Genomic DNA, 19,423 nt, shown 5'->3' with positions numbered 1-19,423 from the left:
CTATAATGATCTCATTGACCACAGAAGTCTTTAGCTTGACCCCTGGTACTTTTCAGTGATCTGAAATAATCTGACTGGTTATAGGCATCTTCTCAATCCATAGACTTTCAGTAATTTCACATATTTACACATGTAATAAATTCATTGGCACACAAATGCATGCTCTGCTTGGTTTATGCACACACAAAATGGTATAAATGAACTCCAGACCATGTTGAAGAATACCGTTCTCTCCAAATTCCTCTATATCTCTAGGGTGGAAATAGGCATTTAGTTTGTAATGTGTCCAAATATAAGCATCTGTACACATTTGGATGTTCTATGAATATGAAATTAAATATGAAACTTCTTTCTTTTGTGACAATTTTCTTTCTTTAATTTTTTAACATGCAGTTGCACATCTGGACAGCAGTGATTTCTTCTTTAATTTAAATGTGTTGCTTTTTTATAGACCGTGTTTGAGTAAAGCAATTTGAATTGTGCAACTATTCATTCTGAACATAGCAAAACATCTATTTAATTCAAAGATTATTCCCCAGGAAAAAAGTAAACAGATGAAAGAACCCGGTTTGTGTCAGCTTTGGCTTTTGAGAGTTTCTGGCCTTGTGGTACTCAATCCTCATCTCACAAGAGTGACATAGCCAGGATCCTTTTGGTTCCTTTTTCTTTAAAGAGTTATAAATAAGTGGAAGACTTCATTCCTGGGAAAATCATCATACAGAGTGTTTCTAGAATTATTGATGGGCGTTTTAATCCCCTTTGGTCAGTTTTGTCTTAAAACATGCACCCTAAACTGGCATTAAAAAGCAGTAATTGGGATTCAGTGCTCCATGATGACTTTAACAATGAAGTTTACCCGAGTCCACTTTTTCTCATCCCTTCGCCACCTCAGTCATCCTTTTCCACATCCCTTGTTCCCTTCCCTTATATATCATTGTCTGGTGCAGTAACATTAAACATGTCATGTTTTTATTCAGATTACCAGCACTATTATTAACATTTTCAGCCAAATAAAATTTTTATTTCCTTGCAAATCATAAAGCATTTAAGTTGTGTTGAATTATAATTAAAAGTCATAATCTGAAAAGAGCTCCTATGCAACTCTATAACATATAGATTCTACAGATGCAATCTTGCTCCATTTGAAAATGGATTTTTAAAAAGTGCAGCCACATATTATGTTTTATATGTTAATGACAAGTGTTCAGCAAATATGGAATATGAAGGAAGAAATATTAGGCTTTTAAAAACAACATTATCTGCTTATTCTTTGGCTGTAGTGTAGCTGGCATGCTGCATTTGGGGCTGTCTACGTGTGTTTTTAAAAATGTCATCTTTATTAGTATTACGTTCAAGGAATAGTACCAGGGAATCAGTTTCTTTCAAGACCTTCCTCCAGCGTGTGGCATATAAGTCTGTGACGAGCGACATTACAGAAGGTCATGTCACTTTTAACTGCTTGCATTACATCTTTCTGATTTCCCTAGTGCCCTTCCTTTGTTTGATTAATACTACTTGCTTTCAAGCAAGGTATCAGAAAGCATAATTTGGAAAGAGAATTCTAGAGCTGGTCTGAGCTATCCCCCTTGAAGAAAAGGGAAAGGGGGGAGAAAAAAAAACTAGGTAAAAATGTATCTTTTTTTAACACATGTATTTTTTTTTCTCAAGGAAATCCTGCATATGTGTTGTTATTAAATTATTGTTGACAAATGTTTAGGCAACTGAACTTAATATACTTGCAAACAAAACTATGTAGTCCTTATGGGGTTTGATTTGAAGAGGAAGGAGCTGGAGTTTGAGACGAAGCCTCCTTTATTTTGTTTTCCTTTTTTAAGTGTTCAACTCCAGCACACTCTTTCAAAATGGTAGGTGTTGTTTGAGTTCTCTGGGAAAGGTTGAGGTTTTGTGCAGTCATTAAATGCACTTCAGTAATACATACAGTTTGTTTTGAAAAGCTCGGTCTGCAGTTTCAGTATTCATTGCATTTGGCCAGGGCTCACGTCTCCAAGCACAGCCCCACTTCTGAGACACTTTTGCCTTCATAGCCTTCCATTTTATTGGACCGTTAACACCTGAAAATTAGCAAAAGCATTATCATTTTAATTGGGAATACTTATGCAAGCCTCTACCTGTGTCCCATTGTGTGTTTCTTAGTGTCTGTGAAACATGAATCGAAATTTTGTATGTCATTAAGAAGACTGAATATTTTGCCCAGGAAAAAAATACATAATTTTTAAAAATTACTGTTTAAAATATTCTTGATGCTATTTTTCTTTTCACTAATAGCTAACATTTCTGAACACTTACTTCAATACGGAAACTGTGCTAAGGACTTTAAACACATGATTTCATTGGATCCTTAATCAACACTGTGGGATAGGTGCTATTATCTCCATTTTCGAAGCCACCTTAACTTCACCTGAGCAAAATGTAATAGTGGGATAATTCTGAAGCAGCTTAAAGGCATCCATAGGAAAGCATCAGTATTATAAATCCTCGTTTGTAGATGTTTATGATGTAACATTAAAAAGGCACTGGAGAAGGGGAAAAGCCCTCACTAGAGCGCTAAAACACAACACAAAGGCCTCTCGCTAACACAACACTTTTCTGCCAAATGTAAAAGCAAATGGTTGTATTGGGTGGTTCTGGCTGCACATTTGTAGAGCAATTGTGCGTAGCCAATTACCCACTTGTGCAGGGTAAGAACAGTTTGGGTTTTGCAAATGAAGAGCCTGATTCTGAAGACCTCTTTGAGTTGTTCTTGAACATAAGATCCACAGCTGATTTGGAAATTGTGTAAATTAAGCTATTGGCTTGTTTTGTTTCAATAATACTTGGGAATTTTGAAAATTAACTTGAAGGTAGTACAAATCTCCAAATATTAAAGGTTAAATACTTATGGTTTCTGTGTCCAGGCAAATATTTGAAGGCGTTTTGAATATTTGCTTTTATTAATCTGTATCACTGATTAGGTGTAGGTCTTTCCAGACAAGTTAGTTCACTTCTGTGAGCTAGTTCAGTTCTTTTACATAAAAGCCTATTGAAAGACATAAAGAATATGGGCACCTGGGTAGCTTAGTAGATTAAGCAGCCAACTCTTGATTTCAGCTCAGATCATGATCTCAAGGTTCCTGAGATCAAGCCCCACATCAGGCTTTGCACTGACAACACAGAGCCTGTTTGGGACTCTCTCTCTCTCCTTCTCTGTCCCTCTCCACCTCTCTCTGTCTCTCTGTCTCTCTCTCCCTCTCTTAAAATAAATAAATCAATAAAAAGTATAAAAGAAAACAAAAAAAAAGAGATACTAAGAATTGTTGATGCAATCATTTATTCATTCTATCAACAAATATTTCTTGAACATTAGTATGCCCCTTGCAATCTGTTAGGCACAATCTGACACCATTTTTCTTTCCTAGCACCTGCAGTCTGATCATACATACTAAAGAGAGGCATATAATACATTTTTAATAATAACTAGTGAAAACACTGAGTTTATGCACAGGAATAAAAGTATACTGTACTATTCGTTTCTTTTGATAAATGACTTTGTGTGGGTAATTTAAGGAAAACATGACTTAACCACACCACATCATTCTGTTTTATACTTCAAATGTATACAACTTTTACTGAAAAATAAAAATGGATAATAATGACCAGCCTAAAAAATTACTTAATCTAAATCAAAACTTTTAAACTCGTTTTATTAGAGATACAAAATTGTAATCATTTTAATAAAACTTACGAGAGTTAGGTGACTTCATCCCCTGCCCCAATAATTGAGCAAGGGGTGAGAACTGCCTCTGTGCTATCCCACTGTCTGGATTTGAGTTCTATTTCAGCTACTTGCTGTGTTAGGTGAATTCTTTGGAAGAATGCAATGTACTGAAATACTGTCGCTGTTTCTCCTATTTAAACCTCCATCAAAACTAGCCCAATTTGGAATTGCCTAGCTTATAGCACCTTGATTATACATTGTTACTATTACTGTCTATATACTTCTGAATACTTCAAAATTGCAGGAAATTAAAAGCCAACATGAAAGATTAGCTTATAGGCTCCATTTAAATTCTATTGGATTATAAACCTCTTGAAGGCTGACATGAGTATAGATGAAATTTCTGTGTTTTTCATCTTTATATTCCTGCATTACCTAGCACTGTGTTTCTTGGACAAGGAGCTTTATAAAAATGCTCATGGAGTTGCTGAGTATAGTTAGAAGTAATGTTAAGAGTCCTTTCTTGGTGAGGTTTAATTGCTTTATATGTCTTCAAAATAAGTGTAAACTCTCACCAGATATTGGAAACAGTACTTTGTACTATTATGGTTCTTTTGAAATGCTGAATGTCCAAATGAAAGACCACAAAATTCTACCATATAATAGAAGATTTAAAGCAGGCCATTAAATTAGGAACAATCTCAGAACACCTGGGTGGCTCAGTTGGTTGAGTGTCTAACTCTTGACTTCAGCTCAGGTCATGATCCTAAGGTCGTGAGATCAAGCCCTGCATCATGCTCTACGCTGAGTGTAGAGCCTGCATGGGACACATTCTCTATCCCCTTCTGCCCCTCTCACCTGCTTGGGCTCTCTCACTCTCTTTCTCTCTCTCTAAAATTAAAAAAAAAAATTAGGAACAAGCTCACAAGCTGTCAGATGCTTTAGGTTCTCTATTGGTTTATGAGAAATGGAAGTTTGTGTTTGGGCTATTATTTTAAATAAGTTAATGCTTTTAGAATATTTGAGAACAATTATTAGATCACTGAAAGTCCTGACATGTTATCTCAGTTTGTGTAGCTCTTTGCATAATACAGTCTTAGCTATTGAAGTTTTCACTCATAACATATTCCTGTCTGTATCATAAGCCACATGAAAGAAGCACTAGCTGTCTCCTCTATCTTTTAAAGTTGTGAGCTCTGGGAGAAAGATTTAAAAATATTTAATAACCATGATTCTATCAAGTTTATTCAGAAATCGAGATACAGACTGGATAAAAAAGCAAAGCACCACAAGAATTAGAAATTATATGAAATGGCATAAATGCAATCAGAAGTTAGCACTTACCTGAATACCAACACTCCCCAAAGTTTTTTAAAATTTTTGGTTTCCATGGAGAGAGAGAGAGAGAGAGAGTGAGTGTAGTGTGTGTAGGTACATAAAACCATAATAAAACACCTGACAGAGTGAAATCCCATTTGTAATACCACAGTTACATATTAATCAAGGAAAGGGCAAATTATTTGACAAATCCAAAATGAAGATTGCATTAAGTTGAAGTAAGGAAACTAGGAGTCATAAAAAATACATTCATTAAAATATCTACCTATAGGGGTTATTTATACATATCCTATACATATCCTCTACGTTTGATGATTGAATACATTTCTAATTTTCTTTTATTGTCCATTCTCATAGTGTAATCCTTGTGTAAAATCAAGAATTAAAATTAGAGTTTCTGGTAACCCACAAAATCAAAAATACAGAGAGATAGTCAAAAGTTGACATTTATACATAAGAATTAAAATTTGAGCCTTGATGACCCCAAAACCACAAACAACAGAAGAAAAAATAAACAAATGAGACTACCTCAAACTCAAAAGCTCTGCACAGTGGAACAAATGATTTAACACAATAAAAAGACCACCTACAGAATGGGAGAAAACTTTTGCAAACAATATATCAGATAAGGGATTAATATCCAAAATATCTGAAGAACTCAACTCCCTAACAACAACAACAAACAACAACAACAACAAACAAACAATCCAATTTAAAACTAGGCAGAAGAGGGACACCCAGGGTGGCTCAGTTGGTTAAGCATCCAAATTCAACTCAGGTCATGATCTCATAGTTGGTGAGTTCGAGCCCCTCTACTGGCTCTGTGCTGACAGCTCAGAGCCTATGGCCTGCTTCAGATGCTGATCCTGTGTCTCCCTCTCTCTCTCTGCCCCTCCCCTGCTTGTGCTTTCTCTCACTTTCTCTCTCTCTCTCAATACTAAATAAATATTTATAAATGAATGAATGAAGGAATGAATGAATAAATAAATAAAAATAGGCAGAAGAACTAAATAGACAACTTTCCAAAGAGAACATCAAAATGACCAACAGACAGATGAAAAGATGCTTAACATCACTACTATCAAGGAAATGCAAACATAAACCACAATGCAATACCATCGCTATATCAAAGTCTCAATGAGTTAATGAACGTCTCTTAGAATGGCTGTCATCAGGAAGAGACGATAGGTCCTCTTGAGGATGTGGTGAATATAGAACTTTATACACTATTGGTAGGAATATAAATTGGTTACAACACTATGGAAAACAATGTGGAGTTTCCTCAAAAAAATAAAAATAGATCTGCCATATGGTCCAACAATTATGCTTCTAAATATATACCCAAAGGAAATGAACACAGGATATCGAAAAATTATCTGTGCTAACATGTTTACTGCAGCGTGATTCCCTATATGTTGCCAATATATGGAAACAACCCAAATGCCCATCAACAGGTGAATGGGTGAAAAAGATGTGGCATGTATATGCAGAGGAATGCTATTCAGTTACAAGACAAGAAGATAGCCTCCCTTTTGTGAGAACATGGCTGGACCTTGAGCACATTATAACCAAGATAAGTCAGAGGAAGAGTGGTACTATATGATAGCATTTATACATGGGATCTAAAAAATTCAAACGTATACAAAAAGATAGTAAAATGGTGGTTACCAGGGAATGGATGGCAGGGATAGCAGTGATGGTGTTTAAGGGTACAAGCTTATGACAGGTATTAAGTAGGCCATCAAGATCTGATGCACAGTATAATGAACATAGGCACTAATAGTATACTATAATTATGTAATATAAATACTGCTACATTAGCAAACATATTACAACATATAAATGTGTCCAAGTAACACACAGCATACTTTAAACTTATGCAATGTTACACATCAAATGTATTCAATAAAAAAAATTTTTTTAAGTAAAATTTGAGCCATGGAAGATACTAGCTTTATGCCATAGACCACCAGCATAAATCGACAAACAGACAGTATACTTAAAGCTTGGTGAAAAGTGAATTCGAAATAGCGGAGTTGGATTCTGCTTAGTTATCTAGCTCCAAACTTAAAGTGCCTCATTAATACAGACAGTGGAGTAGGTAAAAAAGGAAAGTTCCTGATTTAAAGCATCTCTCAAATTAATGTTAGTTTACCTTATGCATAGTTCAAATTCTTTAAGTTGTCACGGAACATTTCACACAAATAGGGTTTCCCTGAGTGGTATCCACTTCCCTGGTTTCAATCAATTAAAGGCAGAGCATTTCCCTAATCCCTATCTCTAGATCAAATAGTCCCTCTCCATGAATCTGTTTCAAATGTTAATAAAGTTTTCATTTCCAAAAGGTTCAAAATGACAGAACAAAATTCTCTCTTCTTAAGAGCACGAAAATGACTTCTGTTTCTGTCTGCAGGTAGTGGAGGACATGCTGGAGGACGAGGAAGAAGAAGATGACAAAGATGACAAGGTAATTATCTTTCCCAGCACTTGGGTACCAGGGGATGGGGAAATGTAGACATGACACTGTTTTCACAGACAGTTAAAAAAGGAGTTGAAGTGTTTGAGTCCAGAAAATTGGACAGCGCTGTTTATCATCCTAACAATGCCACTGCATGTTGCAAAGAAGGAGAGAGGGCTATAAATCCTCTTCGCTTTTGTCCAGAGCTGGGTCAAATATTTTTCTGCCAGGAACAAAAAAAAATAATTCAGCTTGTCTGAAACTTGATAGCTCTCGTGAAGATAACAGCAGTGACAACTGTTTTTGAAGGGCAAAAATTTGTCCTATCTTGAGTATTACAAATCGGGCTACACTTCGGAGGAAGAGAGAAGTGAAAAAATAGCAGCCTGCTTAAGTTCAACATGGATGTTGTCATCTGTAATTTTCAAAGAATTGCTCAGCAAAAGAACACACGTGTGTGTGGAGGGCTTCAGAGGGCATTTACATAATCCCAGTGCTCATGGTCCTTGCCTAGACTTGACTTGGGGTAGCCCTGTGGCTCCTTGGTCAGGAAAGCCCATTGACAGGTTATTTTGTGATTGCTGGTTGGCATGGGAATGATGACCACGGTAAAAAAAAAAAAAAAAAAAAAAAAAAAAAAAAAAAAAAAACCAGCTAGTTTCTGGAATCGCTTGGATTGGCTGTGTCCTGTGTGGAGAGGGGATAACTGGAGGGATGAATTAGGATGACCTTGAACCACTGTGGTGGTGGTGTCTTGGGTCAGAAGAAAGTCTTTTTATGGCAAGGAGGATAGTGATGCTGATTTAGCAAAATCCTTGGGCATTTCTAGATCGAAAATCTAAAAGGTGCTAGAGTGAGATTGGGAGGGAAGAGAGAATATCATTCATTATTTCCAAATTGTTTGGCATACAAAACCAGATTTTGACCTTCACTGGAATCTGATTTCTATTATAATAAAGCAGTGAATTTTTGGAATAAAGGAGAACAACAATATATCTTAATTTATGCCCTTGACCTTTGATTCTAGTAGAGATGTACAGTTATATCCTTGTATAAGAATTCACAGGCTGGAAGCAAGCATTAGAAATGTTAAAAAAAATTCACAGCGATTAGTCAAACTCCCACATGATTTTTTCTTGACTAATATTCGATGCTAGAAGGAGAATGAAAACATAGACACACACACACACACACACACACACACACACACACACTTTCTCCCATCTAATGTTGTTCCAAATATTTTTAAATTGATAGAGATTTTATGTGAAATTTTTCTTCTGTATATCATTTACTCATTAGTGACATCATCAAACATAAACTAACAAAATCTCCTTCCTACAAAAACATGTATGTGCTTGTTTTTAATGTTAAATAACATGAACATACACTTCTGGCAATAAATGATATGATTTATTGTTAAGGTCAGTGTTAGAGCGGTAGAGAGCTTGTATTTTAACTCAACATGCCAGCCCTGAATCATCATTTCTCTGCTGATAAACACTGAGCTGCCATCCATTTATGGCTATTTTCCCTTGCTTGTTGCTGCTTTATTATTAAAGCCACCATAAAGATTCATTCCAGCAGCGGGCGTTTCTCCAGAAATGTTAATAAATGGAAACCCTTAGTGAAGTCTAGTACTTCAATGTCCCTGCTTGAAGTCAACCTGTATTTTTTTTTTAGCCAGTTTGTTGCTACTCCAAACCACTAATCTCCCCTTTATGGTCATTTTTTTAAACAGAGAGGATGTTAGGAGTGGGAAGCAAATAACACTTGGTTAACCACCTCCCTAAAACCTAGATGTTGAGTGGAGCATGCCAGGTGGAAACAGCACCAGGTCTCTGGAGTGGCATCTATTGTCGTCTAGTGTTTAGGGGTCTGGAAATGACACCCTGGTTCTAACACATTTGCAGATCTGGTTACCAGAGTTGATTGAAAGTGAGTGCTTAAATTACTGTGTGAATTCTACTGTATTCTTGCGTGCAGGACGCTGACAAACAGTGTGTTTTCCATATGAAAGGGTTGTGAGCTGATTTTCATAAATCCAACCCTTTATTCGAGGGATATATAAGGAGGCTTTTCTTTTCCAGTCACAATGCAATTGATAGCATAAAAATCATACCTGAACAAAAAGAAAATCTCAAGTATAATAATTTACAAAAGACTTTTAGGGGCTTGCATAATGGAAGAATCCTAGAGTGGACGTGTTAAAATAGAAAGTTTTTACCATAAGAAATGAAAATATGAAAAGATCCTTCAAGTTTCCATTTACCAGCTTCCGTCTCTTGAGTGGCTGTCATAGTGGCAAAGGTTGTAAGTCTTGGCTATCAGTGTGTCTGAGTGAGAGAAGGGTAATTTCCTACTTTAAAAAATTCATTGGTTCCTCTGTTTAAAGTTTGTGTATAGAGTTGTGCGTAATGGAATTTCAGGAGAAAACAAATGTGTTTTTTGCCATATGAGCAGGCACTGACCTCTAGCTCTCATTATTTCTCTGTTTTCTCATATGGCATAATAGTGGGGTCAGGTCAGTGAGTCCTCTTATAGGATAAAAGTAAAAAAGATTAATAAATGTGCCAAAGCCTCACTTTAATTGAACCTGAAGCATATGTTGCAAGTATGTAAAATATGTCCCAGATGTTACACCAAGGCTGGTTTCTGGGCTTTCCCTGATTACCACAAGGCAGCTATTAGTCCTATAACCTTTGGACTTGGGGGTAAATGGGGTATTACGTGGCACAGAATGAGAGCACCTGTTTTCCATTCAGCAAAGACCCCTGGCAGGCTTTGCCTAAGCCTATCCATATGTTTTCACTTAGCAGATTGTTGGGCGATTATGAAAAGTGTCTTTCTTTAGAGCCAGCATTGATATTAGTCACTCACAATGAAAGGGCAAGTCATTGGCTACTTGACAAGGTCCGTGTGGGCATAAACCGAAGTCGTTTATTTCATTTCAGCTCGAAGTGTTTTTCCTCAACATAATTATATAGATGGCAAAGACACAGGTACAAGAACTTGAAGCGGACGCAGATTATAATTACTTTGCATAACAGTTTCGTAAGAGCTTTTCTTTAGTGCTAACTTCAGCACTTGGGAAGACTTTGGTTAAAGTTAGTAAAAGCTAAGTCACGATTCACCTGGAACCCCAGATCCTAAAGCTTTTCCATGCGATGGGCTTTTGAGGATTTTTTTTTTCGTATGTCCTCCTTTTTTTATTAAAACAGCTAATCACTCAGGTGAGAGTTTGTGATCTTCAGACTTAGCCTTCATTCTAGGATCCATTGTCTACATTTGCCTGAATCTAAAGTTGGGTGGCTTCTCTCTTAATCCAATTCCACGGTTTTCACAAAGGCAGAGAAGATGGGTTTTAAATGGTGGTTCTTAGTTATGAATGAATCATTGACTTGTTTCACTTATCTGCATTATGTAGTAGTACTAGATGAAGCTCTACCGGAGATGAAATTTCTCCTGAATTAAATGTTAGAAAGACATCCTACTTTGTTCTCAGTTCCCTTTGTTGTAGAGCCTTCTCTCAGCCATCAGCCACAAAGTCACAGTTTGATCTGATTTTTGACCTGACACCAAATCCTGCCTTTGTGGTTAATAGAATATCTTAGTAAATACTTAAGGCTTAGCTACATTACCTAGGTGGACCTATCAATAAGCCATCTAATAGTGTTTTTGACCATGTTATTTATAATAATACATTGGTCAATCTGCATAATCTAGACATCTAATTAATGAAGATCAGCTTTCGTTTTGTAGCTTAAAAAGTTTAGGCATGCTTCCCATGGTGTGTTCTACCCTTGTAATGGGATCCAGCTGCAATATCAGGAAGCAGAAGATAGAATGCAGGTTTTCCTCAGGATAAGCATGGATTCAGACGCATGGCATACTACTAATGTTTATTGATAAAAGATATTAAAGTGTTCAGGCATTTATGCTTGCATTGCTTCTCCTTTTTCCTCGGCCATTATGTCAAGGTTACTGTGTTTCAAGATAACTAGATGCAATGAATGAAACATATCTGAGTTACTTCAAAATACACAGATTGTTTGCTTTAATTCTTGAAATCTCTGTTTTCTGCTTTGATTCTCCAGCCCTACAAATGTATACAATATACCCAGGATGCATACATCTCTGCATCTCAAATCAAGGATGGGGTGGGGGGGGGGGGAGATACCTCTGATATGTGATAGAAGAAGATTCTAATCTGGCAACATGTCCTAGTTATATTCCATGAAACAATTACATGGTGGGGAGCCGATCAAAGCTTTGGAGAAAGGCAGGGAAAGAGAAGTCAAGAAAAAAATTTATTTAAAAAAATCTTAATTCACATTTAACTGGAATAGCATTGTATTAGTTTATTAGTTTTCTATTGCTGCATTTTAAATGACCACAAACTTAGAGGCTTCAAACAAGCCACATGTATTAGCTCTCAACTCAGCAGGTCAGAAGTCTAGGCATGGCTCAACTGGGCTCTCTGCTCAGAATCTCACACTCAAGGTGTCAGGCTGAGTTCTCATCTGAGGCTCTGCAGAAGAATCCACTTCCAAGGTCATTCGGTTTGTTGAGAGAATTCAGTTCCTTATATTTGGAGGACTGAAGCCTTTGTTTTCTTGTTGGCTTTTCACTCCCACTGGTTACTTTCCATGGTCCCTCCCATCTTTATATCCATCCATGGAGAAGCTCCCTTTTGTCAAATCTCTCTAACACTTTAACTCTCTTTCTTCAGGAAGAGCCTAGTTCCTTTTAAGGGTTCACCTAATTAGATCATGCCGACCAAAGATAATTCTTTCTTGAAGCCCACTGTGCCATCTGATATAACCTAATCATGGGATGGCTATACCATTATATTCCTAATTCCCTTCCCCTACAAAGTGAGGGGATTATACAGAACATATACACCAGGAAGTAGGAATCTTGGCAGTCATCTTAGAATTCTGCCACTGCATCTAGATCCACTCAGGCTCTGGAACAAAAATGGAACAGTCTTTGTGTTCCTTGTATGTATCTATTGCCAGGCAATGCCATAACTATCTTACAGTAAACAAATTAGGAAAGCCTGCCTGCACAGACACATCCTTTCAAAGATTGTAGGAAACATCTCATACCAGAGATACAAACTGAAATATATTTTACTGAGGTAAACTTTATATTTTAAACTGAGTTATAGTACAGTATGTCCTACTTATTATCTAGTTCTCTGGGGTGAGGGGTGGTTGGGCATGCAGAAAGCCTGATGGGAAACATGTTCTTTCCCCTTGTTGCTTCCTTGTCGGGAGAAGAACAAAAAAGAATAAAATAGGCAAAAAGCAAGGAAGGGTCCATTCCTCCTTTAGGGGATGTATTGGTGCTCAGACCCGCTAAGGTGATAGATAGCACACTGACCTTGAGTCAGCAGGAACACTCTACTTCATCTAGAATCATAGCAACATTCACACTAGAGGATGCCGAAGAGAAGTATCAGAAGGATGCCTTGCTGCCCCATGGCTTTCTGCCTCCTGCAAGGCAGGAAGTCTTCTGAGTTTGCCTGCACAGTCACTGCCCTTACCCTGCCTCTGCTGGTGTTGCCCCTGCACAGCCCTTGGGCCAGAGCCCATCTGCCCCACCTGGCTGGACCCCTAAGGTGAAGCTCTGCAGCCTTGTGACTCTGACAGGTGTGTCAGGGGAGGTGTCCGCAAGGATTGGGGTTTGCTTGATAAGTGCTGTGAGCCAGACTCCTTAGTAAGAGTTCACAACTAGGGGCTTCTGGCACCAGGGCACCCAGGTGTTTCTCATTCCAGGACTCCCTTGTGGGCCCATAAAATTCCCAAGATCCTCCAAACAGCCCCACACACTCAGCACATCCCAGCCCATCTTCTCCTTGCTCCTCCTAGTTCAACTTCATTTAAAAATGGGGAAACTGCTCCAGCCAAACATGGGTGCATTGCCAAAGGTGATACAGATAATAAGTGGCAGAGCCAGGGCTGAAACTCAGGTTTTACAAGTTTAGCATCTTTATCCTTCCTTAAAACTAATTTTTCCTGGAAAATAAAAATCAAAGAACAGATGCAAATTACTTTAAACATGCTCTTTAGGCATTCTGGTAGCATAATCAGGGAGTACAGCTTCCATCCCCAGCCAGAAGCTCTTTACTTCTAGGTTTCCAGTTCTTCACACTGCTTTCGTGTACATTCAGCCCTTTCCCACTATACCAGCTAAGCAGGACTGTGGTGAGCGAGTAATAACCCCTCAAAGATGTCCTGCCAGAAGTTCTGCAGCCCGAGAGAGGGTGTGCCCTGTAATGTAGGCTCAACAGCACGAGAAGAAGCTGAAGACCCAGAACTACAGCAGCAGAAGGAGCTGCTGGACAGCACCCAATGTGGGGGAGTATGGAGCCAAGGCCAGAGCACTGGCGTTAATAAAACAAACTGATGGGGGGCAGGGGGCAGGGTAGGTTGGAGGGTTGAAGGGCTACACCAGCTTTGAAGATGGAGGAAGGTGACCACAAACCAAGACATGTGTGCAGCCTTTAGAAGCCAGAAAGGGCAAGGAAGAAGATTCTCCCCTAGAGCCTCCAGAAAGAAATGCAGTCATGCCCACATCTTGATTTTAGTTAGCCCTGTGTGACCCACTTCCAATGTGCGGACCGCAAAACTATAAAATAATAAATCTGTGTCATTTAAGCCACTAGGTTTATTCATTACAGCAGCAATAGAAACTAATACAGGTGCCTTCCAATGGCATCTCCCCCCCCCCCCCGCCCACACACACATATATATGTACCTTTTAAAGCACTAGATCTAAGCTCCTAATTTTTCCTTATTAACTTAATCTACTCTTCTATATAAATATGGCTACACAATTCTTCATTCAATATGGAAACTAAAACAGTATAGCAAAGCAAATATTTTTGTCCGAATTGCCTTAGTTTTTATTCAGAAAAGCTTGTCCAAAGATGAGAGTGGGTTTGTACCCATCTCTAGTGCACGTGCTTACTTTCCTGTTGAGGAGCCTGTATTATTCATTGGTGAGTACAGCACCAAAGCATGGTTAACTTGACTTTTCATCAGGAGAATTTCACTTCCTTAGAACATTCATTCTATTCTAGAAAGCATCAGGACAGAGGGTATTAGCCCTATTTAGGTCACAGACCCTTTGAAAACCTGAAGAAAGTTGCAGATTTTTTCCCCAGGGTGGGGAAAAAATATGTAAACATGTAAAAAAAAAGAAACTTTTTCATGCCTTTTTGTATTGCAATGGATGGAAATTGAATTATTTTTCAGAGTAAAGTATTTTTATAGAGTCGTACCTCTGTTCCTCTCACTACCTTCCTCTTGACATTAATGCCTATTTTCCTCAAACACCTGAGATAAATGCAAATTTTTCAAGTAAAAATAAAGTTTAGTTCAGCTCAAAAGTAAGCTTCTACAAGAAGGCTGATGTCTGGCTTTGATATTGAAATTATGGAGTGGTTTTTGACACAGCAATAGGCTTGTTATTTTTGACATCTGTTTGACTATGACTTTTCAGTTGCATGGCAATACGTGCTTAAAACACTGACTTGGCAAAAGAAAACAGCAAACAAAATGGGAGCTGCTGTGGCTTTATTAGATGAGGGTTAAGCATAGACAAATTCCTAGAGTTCTCCAAAGTCCTTGTTGAATTCCTATCATATTGTGCTGAAGATATCATGTATTAAATTGTTTGCATCATTAATGCCTCATCATTATTTTTTTAAAAAGGATTAAGGGGCACCTGGGTGGCTCAGTTGGGTAAGCACCCAACTTGGTTTCAGCTCAAATCATGATCTCATAGCTTCGTGGGTTCGAGCCCCACATCGGGCTCTGTGTTGGCACTGCAGAGCCTGTTTGGGATTCTCTCTCTCTCTCTCTCTCTCTCTCTCTCTCTGCCCCTTCCCCACTTGCACTTTCTCTGTCTCAAAATAAATAAGCTTAAAAAAAAGGATTAAATATTCACGATTCCATGTTAGGGTCATTGGAGACAGAATTAGCTTTTGAAGAGTTATGATTCCAACTGTCTGTGGGTTTCCAGCTGTAAACAAATCGAAAACTTTCATTACTCCTTGTTACAGTATTCAGAAGTATTTCTCCAGCCTCAGAAAGTTTAGGTAAATGCCCCAACATGCCCTTCTGCATGGCAGTTGAGCTAAAAGAATTTAAATAGGAAGATCGCCTTAGATAATTTGGCAAGAATAATCACCAAGTAAAGCAAACCATGAATGGACGGTTTCCTGTGGTTTATTCTCATCATTGGATTTCCTTTGCCTCAAAAAAGCAGAACTCATATTTGAAAGTCAATCACATGTTTCAAGACAGGTCCTCTAGAAAGCTAGTTATCGTCTGTACTGCAGCAATGAACTTACTCTTATACTCCCATTTCTTGACAAAACCTCTTGAAATAGTGTGTCAGCTCTGGCTCTCAAGAGGTTGACAACATCCGTAGAAACAGACACAATTTTTTCAGGATCGCTGGCAGAATCGTTGACACTGGCTGACACCACTGCATGTTGAGATGAGAAGCATGTTTCTTCACCAAAGCAGCAGAACCAGATGTGTTGCCAAGCATCACAGATGCTCTATCGGAGCCCAGAGTGCCAAGATTTTTATTCTGCCTGAAAATTTGTTTGGCAAAGAAATTCTTCACCATGTTAAAGACATTGACTCTGCAGATTCTCAAAGAAGTTCACAAAGTAGGAATTCTTTGATTGTAAGAACTTGTCGACAGGAGTTGGCTATGCAAATAGAGGTATCTATTTGTATTATTATGTGCAAAAGGGAGATATTAAAGACATGTCAGAAATTCTGTAGTGTTGACATCATTTGATGAGAACGCAACTTCAAGAAATGTGTGGCTTCACCAGCATCTTTCCAGTGACATGTAGGTTATTTTTCTTGGTGATATGATGGATGCAAAAAATATTTTAATACGGGTCTTTTTTTATTCCTTGGGGCAAATCCAAAGCCAGGTAAAGTCCCAGTCGTTAATAACCAAAATGTATTTATATAAAGAAAAAAGATACACAATGTCCAATAGATTTTCACAGTAGGCAGCCTGAGCTACTCCCTTTAATTTTATTGGTTGCATACTTCTATTGGCCAGAATCCTGCCACGTAAGAAATACTGTCATTTTGCATCCCATTAAACTCCATAATTAATAGAAAATCAATAGATATGAAAACCTCATGGTACTGTTTTTTTTTCTTTTGAAATTTTCCTACTTAAGCTAGACTCAAGGTAAACAGAGATGTATGGCTATAGTCATGTTAGCACCATGTGTTTTCTTAGATTCCTATCCATACTAAACCATTCTAGAGGTCTTAACATTATAGTGACAATATTACCTATCTGTTTACCTTCAATATCAGATTGCTCGCTGTTCAAAATATGTTTCCCTGCCTAGGGATCTCCGGCCTGGCCATGTATCTCACTTTGGCTGACCTAGGCCATTTCCCAGCCAAAGGTTCAAGAGCCGTCCTTGGCTCTGCCATCTCTCCTTTCCTTCTGAAACATAGCTGGAACTGTCTGCATAGGAGATCCTTGTTTAGCTTGAATTCTAGAATAAAGGTGATGTAGAGCCAACCCATAAGGGCATGTAGTATGAACAAAAAATAAACCTGAGTTTTTATTTTTATAAGCTTTCATGATTTTGAGGTGTTTTTTTTTTTTACCATGACGTAATTTAGTCTAGGCTGGCAGATAAAATATTCATCCATATTACTTGGTGTGAATCAAGGTGTTAATATTATAATTTCAAAGAAAACATAAATTTTTTAAATAAAACTAATCAAAGTCTCAGAAAGGAAAATTTAAAATATTTTTTTCTTCTTAAATTCACAGATCTACCCACAGACCTTGAAGCCCAGTCTCAGATCATTCTGCTGTTAGGTCTCTCTCATTGAAAAGTGCTTTCTTTTCCCCATAAACTTAATGTGAAGGACAAGACACTGGGCAGACAGATAAATATGGCAGAATATGGGCCTTTCAGGAATCGCTGTTGGATGGGACCCTTGATTATGTAAACTAATAACTACAATACAGTGAGAAAAATGTTGTCATAGAGTTATAAAGAGTTTGGGTGGGAAAAACAGGAAGGTGACCATCTTCACAGACTTGTCAGCAAATGTTGCACAGTAGAGGTGGCATTTAGTTTAAGTCTTGAAGGATGAGTGAGAATGTACAAGGAAATGTGGTATGTGAATTCAAGGAGTATTTGGTACAGTAGGAGCATAAAGTGGAGGAAAATGACACTGGAAAAGGTAAATTTAAGATTGTGAATGCTTTAGCTATCAGTTAAGAAATTTGAATTATCTTCAAGCAGTGAGAAATCAAAGGATCTTTTAAAATAGGGAATTGTCATGATGACATTTGTGCTTTTAGAAGGAAACTCTGTCAGGGCACCTGGGTGGCTTAGCCAGTTAAGCATTCAACTCTTGATCTAGGCTCAGGTCATGATCTCATGATTCATGGGTTCTCCCATTCTCTCCCTCTCTCTTTTACTCTCTCTCTCTCTCTCTCTCTCTCTTTCTCTGTCTCTCACTCTGCCCCTCCCCTGCTCATGCTCTCCCTCTCTTTCTCTCTCTCAAAATAAATGAATAAATTTTAAAAAAGAAGAAAACTCTGCTAATGGGCAGGTGATGGAATAAGAAGGAAACGAGACTTGGTCACCTGCATGGCTCAGTCAGTTAAGCATCTGACTTTGGCTCAGGTCATGATCCCAAGGTTTGTGAGTTTCAGCCCTGCATTGGGCTCCCTGCTGTCAACACAGGGCCCACTTCTGGTCCTCTGCCTCCCTCTCTCTCTGCCCCTCCCCTGCTTGCATGCTCATTCATTCTCTCTCTCTCTCTCTCTCTCTCTCTCTCTCTCTCTCTCTCAAAAAATAAACATTAAGAAAAAAAAGAAGAAGGAAATGAGACTCGAAGTAGAGAAATATGCGAGGAGGTGCCATGGTATTCCCAGCAAGAAATAATGTCAGCCTGCACTGAAAACAGCAATCATGATAATAAGAAAGAAACAAATTTGAGAGATACTTTTAATAGTAAATGTACTAAGATTATTGAAACAATTTATGTTCTATAGAATAAGGGAAAATTTAGAGTTGCTGAGGACTATAAGATGCTTGGCTGAGATATCCTTGTATTTGTGAAGCACTTCACATGTTTCAAAGTACTTCCATTTCTTTACCTTAATTTAATGTTCACAATAACTCTGTGTATTGGCTTATCAAGTATTATTCCCATGCTTCAGTATCAGGAAGATTAACTTGGCTAGTGGGGAAGTAGCTAAGATTAGAAACCAGATAATGAGACTAAAATAGAGAAGTAGTTGAATCTGAAAACAAGTTAACTTATCTAAGAAGAAGGTAAGTCTGGGAATTAGGTAACTTGTCTGATGATGAAGAAACTGAGGTCAGAAAACTAACTCTCTAATTAACTTTCCTTCCTGGTCATGTTGTAGTAAGGCCTGTTGACCCACCCAGAGATGACGACTAGGTCACTTGGTGTGCAAAATTGCATGTTCTGGTCAGTATAGACAGAAAGTGTCCTCCGTGCCTGCCCAGCCCTCTTTTCCTTCAGCACTAGATCTTAAGAGAGACTTTGAAAAAATGATGGCAACAGGTCCATATTCAGGGCCTCTTCCCCATTTAGTGTGCTTTCACTAAGTGAACGCAGATCCAATGTGGAAGCAAGAAGTATCAATGTAAAAGGATGCAAAATATTTTTGATGCCTCAAAAGTTGGTTCAGAAGGAAAGGCATGTAACAGCCATGCTTATTCTGGCTTTGATCTAAAACTTTAGGAAAATACGATGCAGGAGGATCATGGGTCAGTTGAGAAACCCCTTCTATTGTCACTATTTATAAAATGAAAAGACTGAAGCCTCTGAGTAACTCACTTAACGTCACAAAATAAG

The 19,423-nt window shown here is 38.0% G+C and overlaps 1 protein-coding gene across 7 annotated transcripts in view; it reads left to right on the top strand.

Moving 5' to 3' along the window:
- Positions 1-19,423, top strand: part of MCTP1 (multiple C2 and transmembrane domain containing 1) — a 531,315-nt gene that overhangs the window by 450,543 nt on the left and 61,349 nt on the right. For 6 of the 7 annotated variants that reach the window (XM_047859238.1, XM_047859221.1, XM_047859213.1 and 3 more), the window contains one exon: positions 7,467-7,520. In XM_047859238.1, the coding sequence (XP_047715194.1) occupies positions 7,467-7,520 (54 nt within the window). Of the gene's footprint in view, positions 1-7,466; positions 7,521-15,977; positions 16,212-19,423 lie in introns of those variants that run through there. The other variant, XM_047859246.1, reaches the window with a different exon arrangement.

The sequence above is a fragment of the Prionailurus viverrinus genome, chromosome A1 (assembly GCF_022837055.1).
Source record: "Prionailurus viverrinus isolate Anna chromosome A1, UM_Priviv_1.0, whole genome shotgun sequence".
In the NCBI taxonomy this organism is placed as follows: domain Eukaryota; kingdom Metazoa; phylum Chordata; class Mammalia; order Carnivora; family Felidae; genus Prionailurus; species Prionailurus viverrinus.
This window is presented reverse-complemented; position numbering and strand designations above follow the sequence as displayed.